This window comes from Pistacia vera, unplaced genomic scaffold, assembly GCF_008641045.1.
Source record: "Pistacia vera cultivar Batoury unplaced genomic scaffold, PisVer_v2 Contig211, whole genome shotgun sequence".
NCBI classification, from domain to species: domain Eukaryota; kingdom Viridiplantae; phylum Streptophyta; class Magnoliopsida; order Sapindales; family Anacardiaceae; genus Pistacia; species Pistacia vera.
In genome coordinates, this window is record NW_022196015.1 from 146,323 (window position 1) to 167,372 (window position 21,050).

Below are 21,050 nucleotides of genomic sequence, written 5' to 3' on the forward strand. Positions count from 1 at the left end.
GATCGTTCGATTAATCGTTCAATTAACTCGTTTGATTAACTCGTAAATACCTGTTCGAATGACTCGTTCGAATAAAAATATACACCAACTTTCAAATTCATGCTCCAAAAAACAAATATACACCCATTTAATTCAGCATTTGAAGAAAATGTAACTCGAGCTGAAGGTAACTAAAACTGAATATTTCTGTATTGAATGAATACATGTACAAAAATAGAACAAACTGTTCTTTTATAGACAAATACAAAACTCACCGTTTAGTCACTACTTTTAGACTTTACAAAATTAGAGGTTATATATATATTATCATTACATAAATTTATTAGTATTTTTGTTATTATTATTTGAATTTTAGTTGATTTAGATTTTATAAATTGTTGGGTAATTTATTATCTGACTTGACTTCATTATTTTAGTTGTTTTTACACAGTATTAGATAATTGATAGTTCAACTCTGTGGGATTGACCCTTACTTGTGCACTTACTGCAATAGCGACCCACACACTTACGGAGGAATTAAAGTTGTTTTTAACCGAACAATAAGCTATCTCAAGACTCGACTAGCAAGTTGGAAGGGAAGTGTATTGGATGGTGATTTTCTACACATTAGTTAATTGTGAAAAAGGGGTTAAAGGATATGGATGATTCCATATTTAGAATACATTCAGTAGTGAGGTATGTGAGGTCTTCTCAACAAGGTTACAAAGATTTAAGAGGTGTGTGGAGAAAGAAAAAATCACAAGTAAAAGTCATTTGGTTCCTGATGTAGAAACCTGGTGGAACTCTACATACTTGATGTTGGAAGAGGTATTAAAATTTCAAAAAGCTTTTGAGTTGTTGGCATTAGAAGATAGTAAGTATGTAGATGAGCTTACTAGTGGTGATATCATGGGGTTTGCCTATGAGTACTGATTTGGAGTATGTTTTCTGTTACCTTTCTTGAAAGTATTTTACGATTCTACTCTACGGGTTGAGTCTCTTATATTAATGGTAATGCATACATGCGAGAGATTTTCGGCGTTGGGTTGAAGATTTCAACCTGGTGTAAAAGTCATGATCTTGGCTTACATAATATGGCTGCACGGATGAAAGTAAAATATGATAAGTATTGGTCAAATGTTTATAATATCAACATTATGTTATTCATTGCAGAGGTACGGATCCTAGGCACGAGTTTGAATATGTGGACTGGGTAATTAATGAGTCTAGGATGTTGTTTAGCTAATAAGTTGATGAGAAAGTGAAGGAAGCTTGTTGTCTTTATTTGAGCAATACAATTTGTTTATGGTGGATGACAATGCGAGGTCAAATGAGAAAATCCCAAGTTTCAATTGACAGTGATGTGCATGATGCAAATGTTGATAATGAGGATTCATGAGGGTTATGTATAATGAGAAAAAGGTTGCAAAGAAAGTTGTTCAACATAAACAAAGTTGGATAAGTATTTGGCGGGCGATTGTGAGGATGACAAAGACAAAACTTTGATATCTTGAAATGGTGGAAGGCTAATTCAACAAAATATGTTGTTCTCTCTCTGATAGCACGAGATGTATTGGTTTGCATGTTTCAATGGTTGCATCTGAGTCGGCTTTTAGTACAGAGAGTCGTGTATTAGATCCATTTCGATAGCTCCTTACTATTAAGATGGCGGAGTCTTTATTTATACACAAGATTGGATTAGGAATACATGTGGACCATTGACCATTGAGGAAAGCTTGGAGGAATTATCTAAAATGAGTCAAGTAACATTTTTTGTTAACTTTCAATTATAATTATACCTTTTCCATCATTAATTATGATTTGGCTAACTATTTGTCCAACTTTGTGTAGAGTTTCGTCTTTGGGATGGAAAGTAGTCTAACTCATCTTGATGATTGAAGGGTATTCTAAATTTCCAATATATGAGGTATATTGTCATTGATGATTAAATGGTTTAGGGCTTAGTTGGTTATATTGGTTAAAATTTTACTATTGTTACGTTTATTTGTTGTGAACTGATTTTCAATTAAGATATATTGCATTGCCTATGTTAAGGTTAATATTTGGTCTAAATACAAACAGTAGGCAGGGGAGATGATTATCGTTTTAAATTTTTTGAAAACTTTATGTAATTAAAATGGAATTTAGAAGGGAGACAAGCTCCACGCTCCATCTGTTGCACCACCATGCTAAATTTCAATTCTCTACAGCATGATATTATTCGGTGGACCATCTTTTGCTTTGAATTTCTATTTTTTGGAGGGTTGCTAGCTACAAGTTTATTTTACTGAACACGCAGATGCAGATGTGGCTGAATTGTGTGCTATTCAGTAGCACTGTAGCAGATTGAAGAAGTTTGGACTTTGGAGATCTGAATTTTGAAGCAGGGTGTTTTAACTTTTAAGATGGTGAAGAAGACTTTTTTTATGCAAATGTTTTCAATTTTTAATTATGCCAATGTTTTTATTGATGAGTGTTGAATAATGTTAATTGAATACTTTACGTTTTTATTTCATATTTGGATTCAACATTTGCAAATAGGTAATTTAATGTGTTTTTCACACAAAGAATAAAACTACAATACTCAAATAAATAAAAATACAGCATAAAATATTATAAAATAATAAATCTGAATTTGGGATTTAAATGTAAAAAATGAAGAATTTAGGGGTGAATTAGAATACTTGTTTCAAAACTAGTAACCAGATAACCGAATGAATATTTGGTTCGGTTTAAATTTGGTTTTTCCATAAACCAGTCCGGTTTCGGTTTACATTTTTGCTTAAACCAAATAAACTGGTTTGGTTTGGTTTACCCCATCCGGTTCAGTTAACCGGATTATCCTACCCTAGGTGCCATCTAAAAAGCCCTATTATCCTTTGTCACCGTCACTCACTAGAAGTCATGGGCCCAACTGGAATAGTCTCAGCGCTGGGTGAGGGATTGCTTGATGAAGACAAGTTCTAGGCCATTGGATGTCGACGTAAAAAGCACATCACCGGTTCTGGTCGGTTTATGGTGGTAGACAAATTAAAATGTAAACAGGGGTAGGGATTTGGTTGATTCGGTTGGTTGATCCGCGTTGAAACTGGGAACACAAATAGAATGGGTTTGAGTTTGGTTGATTTCGGTCGGGTGTGTTTTGTTGGATCTGTTTGTGTATGGAGGAGTTGGGCTGTGTGGCTTGGATCTTCAGTGGATTCACTACGGGCCTGTGAACTTGACTTGCATAGGCCCTATTCTTTTCTCTGTAGTATTCGCCATTTAAACAGTGTTTGTTGGTTTGGATTGATGAGAATGTCAACTCACAACTAGTTTTGCAGGAAAACAGAAAATAAAAAAATTAGTGGAAGCTGAAAAGGAGTGGCTTTGATAACATGTCAGAGTTTGGACGAAAAGAACCAACTTTATAATTTATAGAACAAAATTTTCTCTTTTATTTTTAGTTATTGTCAATAAATAAAAGAATATGATTTATATGGATATCTTATTTACTTAATGTATATTTTTATTTGATGGAATTGTAGATGTCCTCGGCCGTTGACAATACTCGTGAGACTTCAAGTGACATGCAAACTCTTGATTTGACACTGACAAGTACGACTCCAACTCCAACTCCAATTTACATGCCACCACCAACACAATTAGCCCCCAAATGTGCAAGGGATACAAGTAATAGGAAGAATAGTTCTCAAATGTGGGATCACTTTGTTAAGAACAATTGTTAGAATAAGGATGATTTGACTGCGACATGTAGTTACTGTGGGAGTGTTCTAGTGTGTCCAAGTAAGAGTGGTACGAGTTGTCTATGTAACCACTTAAATAGATGCAAAAAGTATCTCCCAAATGTGGCAGACAAGAGACAAAAGACCCTAATTTTTCAACAAGGATCATGTGATCTCTCAAGCAACAATGCCCTCTCTACACAATCTTCATTGGTGTCATAGAAATATGATCCAAATTTGATTAGAGAGACTATAGCAAAAATGATCATTATTGATGAGTTACCTTTTAATGTTGTGGAGTGTGAGGGATTCCACAACGTGATGAATGTGACACAACCTAGGTTTCAAGTACCTTGTTATAGAAATAGGACTAAAGATTGCTTCAAAATGTATATTGGACAGTGCCAAAAGTTGAAGAAGTTTTTTAGTAAGTTTTCGTACAGAGTTTGTCTCACCATTGATACATGGACAAGCTATCAGAACCTTAGTTATATGTGTCTTACTGCGAATTTCATCGACGATCATTGGCAACTATAGAAAAGAATTTTAAATTTATGTCCAATCACTAGTCATAAAGGTATAATGATTGGCAAGACAGTTGAGAGGCATTTGCTTGATTGTGGTATTTATAAGGTATTCACAATCACAGTAGACAATGCTAGTTCTAATGATGTTGGGATAAGTGTTGAGTGTTGAAAATGTGGATTTATTTTGTGATTTAGGGGTGAAATTGTAAGAAATTCAAGTTTTAACGCATTATTTAGGATGAGTTTTCGTACTTGTTTTGTTATCTCCCAAAATACCAGCTTTGTTGTGTTTTCAGGTATTTAGGTGCAAAAAGATGGATTATTCATACTTGTGTTGGTGTTCAGACATCCTGGACCTGTCAAGTGCGGATTAATCAAGGCAAGCGGAAAAATAGTGAAATTCTGCATTTGAACTACAACGCACTTTTCTGAGCCACGGCGTGAAGACGACAAAACTAAAATTGAGCCTCAACACACTTTTCTGCACTGCGGCATAAAGTCGACGAAATCTAAATTGTGCCACGACACAATTCATCCACACCGCAACGTGATAGGGTTTTTATCGAAGGAAAAATCGCCTGGAAATGCACCGCAACACAATTAATCTGCCTGCGACTCAATTGAAGTGAGTCGCAGCACAAAACTTTGAGTTGCAGCGTAAATCGCGATATTTGGAAAAACTCCGCATTTTCAACCCTAATTTTGGCGACCTTTATTTACAATTATGTCATTTTGCCTAAAAACTATCTAAAGGAAACTTTACTCTGATTTTCATGTATGTTAGGTTTTAGAGAACACTTTTTCAACTTTGGAGGCTTGGGAGAGAGTGATTGATTGTGTAAGGCAAAACCTTGATCATCTTGAGTGGATTTTGTATCCAAATGTGTAAGGGTAAGGTCAAGGTTTGTTTTCTTGTATTTATGAGTAGCTAAACTCTTTCCTAGTGTATCCAATGTAATCTAATTAGACTACTTTATGTTTATTATTTAATCGAATGTTTAATTGATCCAATGTTATCTTAGTTTCGTTCATTTATGTTTATTGAGTTGATTAATCATTATTGTTGCATGATTGCCTTTGATTTACGGTTGAATGGTTGTATGAATCAAGGTTAGGCTATATGCAACTAGCTAATCTTGATATCTCTTGATCTTTGATCGTTGTTGATGTCTGATCGTGTTTAATAGTTGATTGATTGACTATATGAGTTAGGGTTAGGCTATACACCACTAGCTAATCTTAGATTGCTCTGATGTACGATTGATTTATGTCTGTACGACGCCCTCGATAGATGTGAGTTGGTTTGTGTTCCTTTTGGTACTTTTATGCATAATGGGTTTTTCTGATTTAGACTAGGCTACACGCCACTACCTAGTTTGGATTATGAAAACACTAGGTTGATCCGATTAGCCACGGGACGACCTTACCTGGGTAAGTATTGACTCTAAGATTTGGATCGATAAACATCAGTTAGATTAATAATGTAAAGTAGGATAATTATAGTGAAATTGGATACACTAGACCATTTCTCATTGTTGATCACTTGTTTGGATATCGATTTTATCTTAGTTCTTATTTTAGTATTTTTGTTATTATTATTTGAATTTTAGTTGATTTAGATTTTATTAAATTGTTGGGTAATTTTATTATCTGACTTGACTTCATTATTTTAGTTGTTTTTACACAGTATTAGATTAATTGATAGTTCAACTCTCTGTGGGATTGACCCTTACTTGTGCACTTTACTGCAATAGCGACCCACACACTTACGGAGGAATTAAAGTTGTTTTTAACCGAACAATAAGCTATCTCAAGACTCGACTAGCAAGTTGGAAGGGAAGTGTATTGGATGGTGATTTTCTACACATTAGTTTAATTGTGAAAAAGGGGTTAAAGGATATGGATGATTCCATATTTAGAATACATTCAGTAGTGAGGTATGTGAGGTCTTCTCCAACAAGGTTACAAAGATTTAAGAGGTGTGTGGAGAAAGAAAAAATCACAAGTAAAAGTCATTTGGTTCCTGATGTAGAAACCTGGTGGAACTCTACATACTTGATGTTGGAAGAGGTATTAAAATTTCAAAAAGCTTTTGAGTTGTTGGCATTAGAAGATAGTAAGTATGTAGATGAGCTTACTAGTGGTGATATCATGGGGTTTGCCTATGAGTACTGATTTGGAGTATGTTTGCTACTTGTTACCTTTCTTGAAAGTATTTTACGATTCTACTCTACGTGTCTCTGAGTCTCTTTATATTACTGGTAATGCATACATGCGAGAGATTTTCGGCGTTGGGTTGAAGATTTCAACCTGGTGTAAAAGTCATGATCTTGGCTTACATAATATGGCTGCACGGATGAAAGTAAAATATGATAAGTATTGGTCAAATGTTTATAATATCAACATTATGTTATTCATTGCAGAGGTACTGGATCCTAGGCACGAGTTTGAATATGTGGACTGGGTAATTAATGAGTCCTAGGATGTTGTTTAGCTAATAAGTTGATGAGAAAGTGAAGGAAGCTTTGTTGTCTTTATTTGAGCAATACAATTTGTTTATGGTGGATGACAATGCGAGGTCAAATGAGAAATCCCAAGTTCCAATTGACAGTGATGTGCATGATGCAAATGTTGATAATGAGGACTTCATGAGGGTTATGTATAATGAGAAAAAGGTTGCAAAGAAAGTTGTTCAACATAAACAAAGTTGGATAAGTATTTGGCGGGCGATTGTGAGGATGACAAAGACAAAACTTTTGATATCTTGAAATGGTGGAAGGCTAATTCAACAAAATATGTTGTTCTCTCTCTGATAGCACGAGATGTATTGGTTATGCATGTTTCAATGGTTGCATCTGAGTCGGCTTTTAGTACAGAGAGTCGTGTATTAGATCCATTTCGATAGCTCCCTTACTATTAAGATGGCGGAGTCTCTTATTTATACACAAGATTGGATTAGGAATACATGTGGACCATTGACCATTGAGGAAAGCTTGGAGGAATTATCTAAAATTGAGTCAAGTAACATTTTTTGTTAACTTTCAATTATAATTATACCTTTTCCATCATTAATTATGATTTTGGCTAACCTATTTGTCCAACTTTGTGTAGAGTTTTCGTCTTTGGGATTGGAAAGTAGTCTAACTCATCTTGATGATTGAAGGGTATTCTAAATTTCCAATATATGAGGTATATTGTCATTGATGATTAAATGGTTTAGGGCTTAGTTGGTTATATTGGTTAAATTTTTTACTATTGTTACGTTTATTTGTTGTGAACTGATTTTCAATTAAGATATATTGCATTTGCCTATGTTAAGGTTAATATTTGGTCTAAATACAAACAGATAGGCAGGGGAGATGATTATCGTTTTAAATTTTTTGAACTACTTTATGTAATTAAAATGGAATTTAGAAGGGAGACAAGCTCCACGCCTCCATCTGTTTTGCACCACCATGCTAAATTTCAATTCTCTACAGCATTGATATTATTCGGTGGACCATCTTTTGCTTTGAATTTCTATTTTTTGGAGGGTTGCTAGCTACAAGTTTATTTACTGAACACGCAGATGCAGATGTAGGCCTGAATTGTTGTGCTTATTCAGTAGCACTGTAGCAGATTGAAGAAGTTTGGACTTTGGAGATCTGAATTTTGAAGCAGGGTGTTTTAACTTTTAAGATGGTTGAAGAAGACTTTTTTTATTTGCAAATGTTTTCACTTTTTAATTATGCCAATGTTTTTATTGATGAGTGTTGAATAATGTATAATTGAATACTTTACGTTTTTATTTCATATTCTGGATTCAACATTTGCAAATAGGTAATTTAATGTGTTTTTCACACAAAGAATAAAACTACAATACTCAAATAAAATAAAAATACAGCATAAAATTATATATAAAATAATAAATCTGAATTTGGGGATTTAAATGTAAAAAATGAAGAATTTAGGGGTGAATTAGAATACTTGTTTCAAAACTAGTTAACCAGATAACCGAATTGAATATTTGGTTCGGTTTAAATTTGGTTTATTCCATAAACCAGTCCGGTTTCGGTTTACATTTTTGCTTAAACCAAATAACTGGTTTGGTTTCTGGTTTACCCCATCCGGTTCAGTTAACCGGATTATCCTACCCCTAGGTGCCATCTAAAAAGCCCTATTTATCCTTTGTCACCGTCACTCACTAGAAGTCATGGGCCCAACTGGAATAGTTCTCAGCGCTGGTGAGGGATTGCTTGATGAAGACAAGTTCTAGGCCATTGGATGTCGACGTAAAAAGCACATCACCGGGTTCTGGTCGGTTTATGGTGGCTAGAACAAATTAAAATGTAAACAGTGGGTAGGGATTTGGTTGATTCGAGTTTGGTTGATCCGCGTTGAAACTTGGGAACACAAATTAGAATGGGTTTGAGTTTGGTTGATTTCGGTCGGGTGTGTTTTGTTTGGATCTGTTTGTGTATGGAGGAGTTGGGCTGTGTTGGCTTGGATCTTCAGTGGATTCACTACGGGCCTGTGAACTTGACTTGCATAGGCCCTATTCTTTTCTCTGTAGTATTCGCCATTTAAAACAGTGTTTGTTGGTTTGGATTGATTGAGAAATGTCAACTCACAACTAGTTTTTGCAGGAAAACAGAAAATAAAGAAAATTAGTGGAAGCTGATTAAAAGGAGTGGCTTTGATACCATGTCAGAGTTTGGACGAAAAGACAAGAGAGGTGCAGATTGCTCTCTGAGTATTCCAAGAAGAAAAATGAAGAACAAAATATTTATGTATATTGTATTGTTAGTGTCTATACAATGTTTCAATTTATACAAAAATGTAAGAAGTAATAAAGGAAATACAATCAATGTACAATCATTGTCATAAACCCGTAATCACATGAAATCAAAAAATTGAATATTTGACATTCAAAGTGAATATCAACATTCCTAATTAATCTTCATCATATCCCACTCTGACATTCCATACTTCAGCATATTGTTAAAACTCTCTCCTCCACAATGGAAAACAGATGTTCATGCATAAACATCCAATGGGCAATTAGTTCCCGCATTCATGCCATATCAAACTTGTCACCTATAAGAGAAGGCAACATATTATCACTAACACTAGAATCTGCAGGGTAAAAGTTAATATGTTGTTGCCTTAGGGAAATTGATCTCCTCACATACCCTTTCAAATGACTTGAAAATTGGGTAGCACTCCTAGTAGTCGTAATATGAAAGTCTGATCTTGCAATGGACACACTCATCCTTCTTTGTTCCGTCAAGTAAAACAACCTCTTTAAATTCCTTCCAAATCGCTGATGTTTTAGCTGTTTTTGGCCTTCAGAATGGATTATCGTCATTCTCTTCATTATGCAGGCTATTTGCAACAATTTCACTTGCATCCGACAAGTGTTGATTTAAAGACTGTGAAATTGTATCATCCAACGTGGGTCAGCAAGTTGATGAGCCCTCCATACTTATAATGGACGAATTGAAAACATTAAGATTCATAACAAAAAATAATAATAAGAAGAATATTGTAGTAGGATATTATTACATTCGCACAACAAAAGAATACATATTATTATTGAAAGATTTATATAATACATGTCCAATTTCCTTTCAGAAGCTGTAATGCACTAATGCACATGCTTAAATTGACCAAAATTCCTGATTTTCCCCACTATTATACCCAATTGGTTGTCAAATTCAGCAGTAGAAAAAAGGAAAAACCCCATTTGGCCCAGACTCATCATTCTTCCCATTCTTCTTTTTCTTAACATTGTCCAAAAATATCGTAAAATACTTAACATTAAAAATACCTAATTTCTGAAATCTGAGGACTTAATTTGAATAAATTACTAACATTTCGAAAAAAAAACTCTTCACTTTATTTTGCCCATTTAGATGACAAACAAATGGAAGCAGTAAACATGGTTTAGCCGTGTTTGCAAAAACCAAAAACCAATACTCATAGTGAAATCTGAAATTTCTTTCACATCTTGATACACCAAAAACCAATACTCATCGTAACACACTAAAAAACACTGCAGATGCTGGTCAGTAGGATCCTTTTTTAGTCATTTCACATAGTCAGATAAATAAAGCGACAACATTCAAAACAGAAAAAAATGCACAACAGCATGTAGACAAAAAAAAAAATTGAGCCACTTTCAACAAACAAACATATACTCCGCCCAATTAGCGTCGATGTGCACAGATTAAAAGTGAAATAAGAACGACAAATTTGCAAATGCATAATTTCAGATGACCCAAATTATCACTTTTTTTTCAAAAATCATCAACCATAATTTCACATTTCAAGCAGGCAACTTCGCATGAACAAATCAATACGCAATTGAATCAAGATTCAGGACATATCGTGAGGCAACAGTCAAAGTCGAAAAGCAACATCGAAGTCAAGTCGGTGCAATGCGGCAGTGAGAATATGGGGCCAGCGTCGGCGAACGATCAGCAAAATGAAGGTCTTAACATCGACGAACGAGGTGGTCTGGATCAGCAGAGAGTTTAGAGTCTAACGATATAGGGTTTTTGTTTGTATTGAATAGAAATTTGAATTTTAATATGGGTGTGTTTGTATTTTTACAAACGGCTAAGCTATATACCCCCTAATACTTATAAAACTATCATATTGCCCCTTTCAAGCTCGCTGAAGCTAGCAAGCCGAGCTTCGACTGTTCAAACTTGGCTCGACCTGCAAACGAACCGAACACGAACGAACACCCCGTTCGAAACTCGTTCGATAAGCACCAAGGGGTGTTCGAAATCGTGTTCGAACTCAAACGGACACAGAATGGTTGTTCGAGTTCGTTCGATTAGCAAAACAATTTATTCGTGATCGTTCGATTAATCGTTCAATTAACTCGTTTGATTAACTCGTAAATACCTGTTCGAATGACTCGTTCGAATAAAAATATACACCAACTTTCAAATTCATGCTCCAAAAAACAAATATACACCCATTTAATTCAGCATTTGAAGAAAATGTAACTCGAGCTGAAGGTAACTAAAACTGAATATTTCTGTATTGAATGAATACATGTACAAAAATAGAACAAACTGTTCTTTTATAGACAAATACAAAACTCACCGTTTAGTCACTACTTTTAGACTTTACAAAATTAGAGGTTATATATATATTATCATTACATAAATTATCATAAATACTTTAAGTGTCTACATATATATTTTGTATCAACATTCATAAATCTATAGTGAAATGAGGGTTTATTATAATATATGATCAATACATATGTGTGATTAATTTGTTATCTATAATATAGATATATACAAAATTATTATCATACATATATTAATCATAGATTAAAAATGTTTAATATGTTATTAAATTATCAAAATTTAGGTTATCATAATATATTATCATTATTGTCTACATATATATTTTGTATCAACACCTATAAATTCATAGTGGTATGAGAGTCTATTGTAATATATGATCAATACATATGTGTGATTAATTTGTTATGTGTGTGTGTGTGTGTGTATGTGTGTGTAATTGTGTATATACAAAATTATTATCATACGTATATTAACCATAGATTAAATATGTTTAATATGTTATTAAATTATCAAAATTATAGGTTATCATATATATATTATCATTACTGTCTACATATATATTTTGTATCAACATCCATAAATTCATAATGGTATGAGGATCTATTGTAATATATGATTAATAAAATGTGTGATTAATTTAGGTTTAATTAAGCTATTATGTTATTAAATTTGTCATGTTATATATCACTTGATTATACAATATGTTATGTTTATAAATTTGTCATATTATATTTAATTAAGTTGTTATATTATTAAAATTGTCATGTTATATATCACTTGATTATATTATATATTATATTCATCAATTTACCATACTATATTTAATTAAGTTATTATGTTATTAAATTTGTCATGCTATACATTACTTGATTATACAATATATTATATTCATCAATTTACCATACTATAATTATTATTTATTAATTGAAATACTATCTCATAATATTTAATTATTGATTACATTTAGAAAAATATGAAATTATTATGTTATTAGATATACTATGTTATATATTACTTGATTATACAATCTATTATTTTATCAAATTTGTCATGTTATGTATCATAATAATTTATTATTTTATAATTAAAATACTATATAGTTATATATTTAATTATTGATGACATTTGAAAAAAAAAAAATCCAAACATATTATATATATAAGAAAAACAAAAACATCATAATATTTTATTATTGATTACCATTAAAAAAATTCATCCAAACTAAACCAAGCANTAATATATGATCAATACATATGTGTGATTAATTTGTTATATATATGTGTGTGTGTGTGTGTGTGTGTATATACAAAATTATTATCATACGTATATTAACCATAGATTAAATATTTTTAATATGTTATTAAATTATCAAAATTATAGGTTATCATATATATATTATCATTACTGTCTACATATATATTTTGTATCAACACCCATAAATTCATAATAGTATAAGGGTCTATTGTAATATATGATCAATAAAATGTGTAATTAATTTAGGTTTAATTAAGCTATTATGTTATTAAATTTGTCATGCTATATATCACTTGATTATGCAATATGTTATGTTCATAAATTTGTCATATTATATTTAATTAAGTTGTTATATTATTAAAATTGTCATGTTATATATCACTTGATTATATTATATGTTATATTCATCAATTTACCATACTATATTTAATTAAGTTATTATGTTATTAAATTTGTCATACTATACATCACTTGATTATACAATATGTTATATTCATCAATTTACCATACTATATTTATTATTTATTAATTGAAATGCTATCTCATAATATTTAATTATTGATTACATTTAGAAAAATATGAAGCTATTATGTTATTAGATATACTATGTTATATATTACTTGATTATACAATCTATTATTTTATTAAATTTGTCATGCTATGTGTCATAATAATTTATTATTTTTTAATTAAAATGCTATATAGTTATATATTTAGGCTCCATTTGTTTCGTTTTTGGGAATACTATTATTAGTATTCCCAAAAAAGTTAAACAGTAAAATTGCAAAAACTCACAATATTATCCAATATTATTCAACTTTTTTTAAACCCCTTAAATTTGTTAATTTAATTAAAAACCCCTAAATGTTTTTTTTTGAAATTGCAAAAACACCTCTAAACCCACATTATACCAGATTCTGGCCACCACTGCCGAAAGATGGCCGGAATCTGGTATAATAGCGCACTTCCGGCCACCACTGCCCCTAAATATAATGTTCATTTATGCGCTGATCTAGCCTTTTCCGGCCAGATCCACGATGGATCTGGCCGGAAAAGGCTAGATCTTTGGCCGTAGCCAATCGTCAACGACGGCCAACATATGGTGGTCGTTGACCATCAACGACGGCCGTATGTTGGCCATCGTTGACCAGCAAATGCGGCCAGATCTGGCCGTCAATGGCCAGATCTAGCTGTAGATCTGGCCTTTGTCGGCCAGATCCATGGGAAAGGCCATATCGACGCACAATCGGCAAGATCCAGCCGGTCATGCGCCGATACGGCGACTCCGACCACCCTTTGGCGGTGGTGGCCAGCTATGTTTTAAAGTTTTATTATAGGGGTGTTTAGTAAATAAAAAAACATAGGGGGTATTTTTATTAATTTTTAAATCCTACATCATAATACCCACCCAATTCAACTTTTTTTAACTTTTTTCAAAAAACTTTTCTAAAAAATGCAAAAAAATGAACCAAGCGAAGCCTTAATTATTGATGACATTTGAAAAAAAAAATCCAAACATATTATATATATAAGAAAAACAAAAACATCATAATATTTTATTATTGATTACCATTAAAAAAATTCATTCAAACTAAACCAAGCATAATATAAAAAAGAAAAATTATAAATATATAGAATAATGTATACCATGTTTTTCGAACATAAACGAATGAATAATCGAATAGATTGTTTGCAAACAGATGGATCAGTCAGTCGAACGTATTATGTTCGCGAATATAATCGAACGAACATCCTATATTCGAATTCGAATCGAACATATTATCGAACGAACATCGAACTGCTCGCGAACAATTTCTTATCAAGTCGAGTTGAACAGTTATCAAATGAATATCGAGCTGTTCGCGAACATCTCAGTTCGTTTGCAGCCCTGGGCTTGACTACTTTGTCGAGCTGGTCGAGCTCAAGCTTTTGTCGAGTCAATGAGTGGCTTTGCTTGTTTGCCACCCCTAAATGCAAGTATGTCAGTTTCAATCTCCAAACATCTTATTGTTAAGTATAGTTCATCATATGTACAAAATTAGGTAAGAAAAGCTTTTTCATACAAGCTTATCAAGAAAAAAGAAATGATATAAGTTCAAGGAATGTTCTTTGACTAATATTTAAAACTTCAAGAGTCGTTTTAAATGAAAACGCCAAAACTTAGTATCTGTCTGATAGTTTTTAAAAACTTACGGGCACTTCAAAAATTCACATTGAAATAGCTTTTTTGGCCCTATTTATATATATGAGAGGAACTATACTTAACAATCAAGATACTTAGAACGTGAATTTAGCAAAACACGCTGCACTGTTGGTTCATATGTATCATTGCAAGTATGTTAATTTCAGTCTCTGAATAACCTTATGGTTAAGTATAGTTCATTACATTTAAGGCTAGTTTTTTATGAAAACACCAAAACTTGGCAACTGTCTAATAATTTTTAAAAAATTTGAGGGTACATCCCAAAATTAGCCTATACTTTAGGTATCTTTAACAGAGGGTTTCAGGATTTAGTTATGTAAAAATCTGGTAAATGCACATTTTGAATCATTCTTCATTCATCAACGGCCGAAACAGACCCTTACTGATTCAAAGCCGTCAGGTCCTAACGTGTTGATCATGTGAAAGAAAAGGGTCCTACAAAAGACTAAAGAAAAAGACCAAACCCACTTGTCTGTCTGTTTATTTTCTTCTGACTTCTGGGTCCCTCGTTTGAAGAAAATTGGGTTAAAGATTTACAAGTTGCACATGCCATTGCATTGTCAAGGAAAGACTTAAGAACCTTCTCACTTCAATTACCCTGCAGAGAATCCCCAAGACGGCATGCCCCATGCCACCCGAGGTTTGGCTTATCCGTCAACATAATACTAGCCTCATAAACTATAATATTTATAGCAATCTTTTATGTGGCACTTTCCTTTCGCCCCACTTGACCAAACCACCAAAACACACAATTATAATTGCAGCCGCATGTCTCCATCACAATTTAGAGATTTACGAATCGTCCCATTTGAGTTTAAGCCCTACCCTTCTCAACAAAAGGAAGACATTGTGAGCTTTGGACATTGTGTTAACAATACTAACAATTTCATGCCAATCTGGGATTTTTCTTGACTGGTGGGTTCACAACAGAAAACTGCATTAACGGCTACCCATTACTATTATAAGAATATCTTTTTTGTAGCTTACACATCATTTTCATTCAAGTTTGGTTGTATTAGAAGACAGTCTAGTAACAAAACAGGCTACAAGCAACAATTTCTGATGACTTTAGGAGGACTAAATCTCTTACAAATCAATGAAATTCCCCAGAATGAAGGCATGCTTCTGAAGAATAAAGGGAACCATGAAATTGAATCGAATATTCGACTTATTAACCTAGAGTTATGTTAAAATTTTCACCTCGAGTTGATGTTTAGGCTCAAACAAGGTTAAAATATGATAGAAGAACTCGCTGTCTAACTTAACTTTATTTTGATAATACATTTTCAATATGTTACATAGTACATATTCTCACCTCCCCTTTTGAATCTCAATGTTCAACCTGAAACTTTAGACTGCAGTAATTCTTGCCGCATAAATCATGAATCATCTCTCATTACCCATGCAGGGAATAGTAATTGTTAAGACACTAGAAGTCGGTTTCCGTTATAAAACAAGCAAAGAATGCTGAGACGAAAAAATAAATGATAATAACTTGTGGCACAGTCTTACGAAATCACAACTAGAGCTTCATCAAGACTCCCCTTTCTAAGTTGTATAAAAAGAGCTTAGAGAAAAATTTTAAATGAAAACCCATGTTAGTATCAACGGCTTTGAGAACCGTTAGCTCAACTTATTGATCCCATTCAGGCCATCTGAAAATGAATAGACAGTGTAAACATCAAGCCCTCTAGTCCGTCCAGGTGCTCCTTCTTTAAGAGAGGATACATCCAATACAATCCTGCACCACATATCAATTAATAGCAGTTAGATCAGTCTTTGTCATTGTATTGCACCGACAAATATTCATTAAAAGAAAAAAGGAATTTACAAGTTCTTTGATGCTTCTCCTGATCCTGGAGTCCCACAATTTATGAGGATTTTATTATCAATTTTTGATACCGAATGGTCCACTGGCAAATCAATCCCTCTGGGTGCTGGAATCACAACTTAAACAAAAATTTAGATTCTTTTTCCAGCATAAAAAGATATTAATAGTTTACCAGAAGTTCCAAGATTGATGAATTTCCGGGGCTTTCTTACCTGTTTGACTGTTTGCAACTGTACTTCCATCAAGACCCAATAGTTTCTACACCAAATCAGAGTTTTCAGATCAGGACATGAAAGCAAACAGTAGCACACTTAGCTACCGATCTAAGATTTGCAAACACATGTACTTGATGTGAGGGAGCTCAGAATTACCTTAAGGGTCTTGTAACACTCATCAAGTTTATCATTATACAAAATATGATCAAAGATTCCAGAGGATGTCCCTTGCTCAATCTCTGCCTTGGCATTGCAAAGTCGTTTTAGGATTTGTTCTTCTGTCTCAGTTCCCCTGTTCACAAAAAGTAAATTACAACACAAGTCCTGGAAATGATTGAGATGATATAGATCAAATAGATAGCTCTAATTACCTTGCACGAAGGCGCTCCTCTAACTGCCCCATTGATGGTGGACAGATAAAGATGAAAATAGCTTCAAGAGAACTAGCCCTCACCGATCTCGCCCCTTGAACATCAATGTCAAGAATGCATCTCTACATTGAAACCAAGAAAATAAAGAGAAAAATATTGAAGTCTGCAAGCACAATGAGTATTTTTTTAACATTAACCGTGTGCAGGTGATAAAAAGGTTAAAATCTATGCTATCATCAAAGGTTTTTGATTTCTCTACAGTACTTGTGAAGCAATATAATCCTCCAAATGCATGATTTCTTTTTTCCTTTTTAGTTTGTATCAGTCATAATCTGGCCAAAATTGTGCCCGTATCTAAAAGACATATGCATGCTGTGATTGCGGAGTTAAAACGATTGGCTGTTCCACTTCATCTCGTCCAAGAAGAAAACAATATGGATACCTTGAGACAATGACCTCATGCACCCATGTTTTAACATTCACATAATCATTAAATTTGCATGCTTAATTATCATAAATATCACGGATGTTTTGCAGCTTTTGCTTACCTTTCCATCATCTGCTACCACCTCAACAGCTTCAATACTGGTTCCATAAAGATTTCCATGAACTGAGGCAAACTCAAGGAACTTCCCATCTTTTATCTCTTTCTCCATAACACTACGCTCAGTGAAGTGGTAATGCACCCCATCCTTTTCCATGTCCCGTGGTTTACGAGTTGTGTGGCTCACAGAGAATCCAAACATGGATGGAAATTCCTTCATGAGCAAGGATATCAATGTACCCTTACCAACCCCAGAAGGACCACTAATAACAACTGGCTTCTGGGCATTGCCTATCACCCCTTTACTCCAGGCAACAATCTCAGTTTCAACTGTTTTCTGCTCCCGAACATATTGGGTGTCCACCTAACAATATATAACCAAATCAAACACTTTCGCGAAAGAAAAATTACAAAATAACAAGTCAAGAGCGTCTTATTGCTCCAAATACTAACCTCAAGAAACCAAATGCAGTCATCTGGAGTGGCCCCCTTCTTAATAACCAATATTCGATCTTCATTTATAGCAACAGCTGAATGGCCTTTACAGGGTTTGGGTTCTTTTCCCAACACAGTAGGAATCGTCCTGCAAATATTACCTGAAATCAGTACAATAAAATACTAAACTAGAATCCAGATGAAGCAACTACATAACCGGAGCTACAGCACACCATTTTCCTGTCGATTTGTCGTAAATCTTAACTCCAATAGATTCATCACTCCCAGCAATAAGGTACTGTCAAGAAATTGTTCAAACAATTTTGAACAATAAGACTGACTGACACAGTAAGCAACTAACGAACAAAGAGAGACTTTAATAAAAGATCAAGTTAACAATTTCATACTGTTTTATCACCAATGATAGTGGTTGTTTCACCGGCTTTGGACTTCAAACCAAAGCCATTTGAAATTGGAAATCCGTTCCCATTCTGCAGATCATCCACAATGAAAGCCGGAGCTTCACCCTAATCACCAAAAACAACACAACACAAACAAGATCAACAAAAAGAAAACAAAAGAATAGCAACCTGCTAATAACCCTAATAAAGTTAAACTTGTTCTATTCTCCATCTTTTTTTTTTTTTTTTAATTAGATTCCAATAAGAAGGTAATAGAAAACAATAATAAAAAGCTCACCATGGAGAATCTATGCCTCCAATACAAGATTCACCCTGATCAATACAACATGGAGATACAAAATATCAAATCAAAAGAACACATACATCCTGGATCTACCGATAATCATAAATGTACAAGCTTTAAGAGACACGGACACATTAAAAAAATAAAAACCCCATATCCAAAGAATCAACTCGAAACTTATAACATCAGAATACACTAAAAAATCACAAACCCGGATGCCAACCGAGCAGTTGAATCCCCAAATAAATTTCCCACAAAGAGATATAATATATAACCAAAACCAAGCAACAAAATTTATAGTTATGTTGAATGTCTAAAAGCTAATGTCTTGAAAAAAAAACAAACAACTTGCAAAGGAAAAGCTAAAATCTATGGATCAAGCGAAGCAACCAATGCAGAAAAAACAAGAAGGAAAAGAAAAGAAAACAGATAAGTACATGTGCCTACCTGGGTTATGATGAGGAAATAATATAACTGAAAAAAAGAAAAAAAAAAAACACAAACTTTAAACGTTGTGGACGTTAAACAGAAATTTGAAGAGGTGGGTTTTGTAGTTGGAGGAGTGTTAGATGAGAAGAAAGTTGGAATTGGAGAAGGCGTGATGGTGAGAAAAAAAGAAAACAAGTGAGAATCATATTTAAACTAGAGTTTCTGTGAGAGAGAGAGAGAGAGAGAAAACGGTGGCTTTGGGTCGCATTCAATTCACGAAGCTTGTAAACCGGCTCTTATTTTTTTTGTGAGGTGTTTGGGAAGCTTCTCTTTTATGTATTTATTATTATTATATTATTTCAAAAATAAATTCATTATTATTAAAAAATTAAATTAAATGAATTAAGAGTTAATCACTTAATCCCCTATGATATATTTAACAAAAATCCTCTTAAATTATCTGAAAATAAAAATCCCATAATATTAGGTTTTAGGTTAAAAACAGATAAGGACAATTTGATAAGTACTAACCAACCTTGTGGCATGATAGAGTGAACGGTGGATTGAAGAGTTAAAAAACTAGGAAGGTCTTGAGTTTAAGTTTATAATAAGGGCAACGGCTGGCCACCAATTACCCACCATACCAAAAATAAAATAAAATTTAATTAGTACTTATTAGATTGTCTTAAAGAATGCCCTAAAGACATGTTTAAGGACACTTTCAATACATATGATATATGAAAAAAATAATAATAATGGATGCGTTTGGTTTATTGTTTTTATCCATATTATCAATCCTATTTTTCAAATGTTGTTTGGCACGTTTTTCCCAAAATATTAGTCTATTTTTTTAATTACGTTGAGACCCTATAAGTTTACTAATTTCATTAAATACCCCTAGAAAAAAAGTTTAAAAACTAAAAAAAACACCCCCACCCACCAATACCTGCCAAATTCCGGCAATCACCGCCGGTGGTAGCCGAAATCTATCACAATAGTCACACAGCCACCGGAAATAGCTGGTAATGGCCAGATCTGCCATCAACGACGGCCATATCTTTGGCCGTCGTCGTTTCAGCCTTTTCCAGCCGTCGCATATAGCCGTCGTTTCAGCTTTTTCCGGCCTTCTCGTATGGCTGTCGTTTCAGCCTTTTTCGACCGTCGCAACCACAACAGTTCGTAGATCTGGCCTTTTTCGGTCAGATCCGTAGTGGATCTAACCGAAAAATGCCATAACCACGCGTTACGGCACAGATCCAACCGGTCTATTTCGTAACGAAATTTTTCAGCCCGATTCCAGCAGTGGTGGCCGGAATTTGGCATTGTAGATGGTAGGGGTCTTTTTGTCATTTTATATATTAGGGTCTTTAATTAAATTAGTAAACCTAAAGGTTTTTTCATAAATTTTTAAAGTTTACCTCGTAATACTCCCCTATCCAACAATCTAATACTATCCCTAAAATCCTATCCAAAATAATAAACCAAACGCATCCAATAATTTTCATTGCAACCAAATGCTAAATACTTTTTCTTCTACTATCTTTAACACATGCCCTATAAGCACACGTTAAAACAACTCATATTTTATTAACTCATAATAATACAAATTCTAATGATTTATTAACAGTTCACTGATAATAAAGGATTTTTGTAATTTCAAAAACTTTAGGAGAATTTTGTTACTATATCAAACTCTAGGGGTCTATGTCAACTCATAATTAATGTTATTGGAGCTTGGGGACTA

The 21,050-nt window shown here is 33.5% G+C and overlaps 1 protein-coding gene across 2 annotated transcripts; it reads right to left on the bottom strand.

Moving 5' to 3' along the window:
• Positions 1-16,294: 16,294 nt before the first annotated feature.
• On the bottom strand, positions 16,295-19,559 carry LOC116129375 (guanylate kinase 2). Of its 2 annotated transcripts, none has more exons than XM_031415122.1 (11): positions 19,325-19,559; positions 18,872-18,906; positions 18,580-18,699; positions 18,406-18,470; positions 18,191-18,320; positions 17,742-18,101; positions 17,194-17,315; positions 16,979-17,114; positions 16,820-16,865; positions 16,608-16,713; positions 16,295-16,517 (listed from the first exon to the last, which is right to left on the bottom strand). In XM_031415122.1, the coding sequence occupies exons 2-11, from the start codon at positions 18,872-18,874 to the stop codon at positions 16,400-16,402; spliced, it is 1,206 nt and encodes a 401-aa protein (XP_031270982.1). In that variant the 5' UTR covers positions 18,875-18,906; positions 19,325-19,559; the 3' UTR covers positions 16,295-16,399. The 2 variants fall into 2 exon arrangements, with proteins under 2 accessions (XP_031270982.1, XP_031270981.1); XM_031415121.1 differs by having other exon boundaries at positions 16,608-16,725.
• Positions 19,560-21,050: the final 1,491 nt, after the last annotated feature.

Coding starts and splice junctions, on each gene's coding strand:
- LOC116129375 (XM_031415121.1), bottom strand. Junction 18,102..18,190: donor ACTGCATTTGGTTTCTTGAG/GTTAGTATTTGG, acceptor ATATATTGTTAG/GTGGACACCCAATATGTTCG. Junction 16,518..16,607: donor GGAGAAGCATCAAAGAACTT/GTAAATTCCTTT, acceptor TATGTGGTGCAG/GATTGTATTGGATGTATCCT.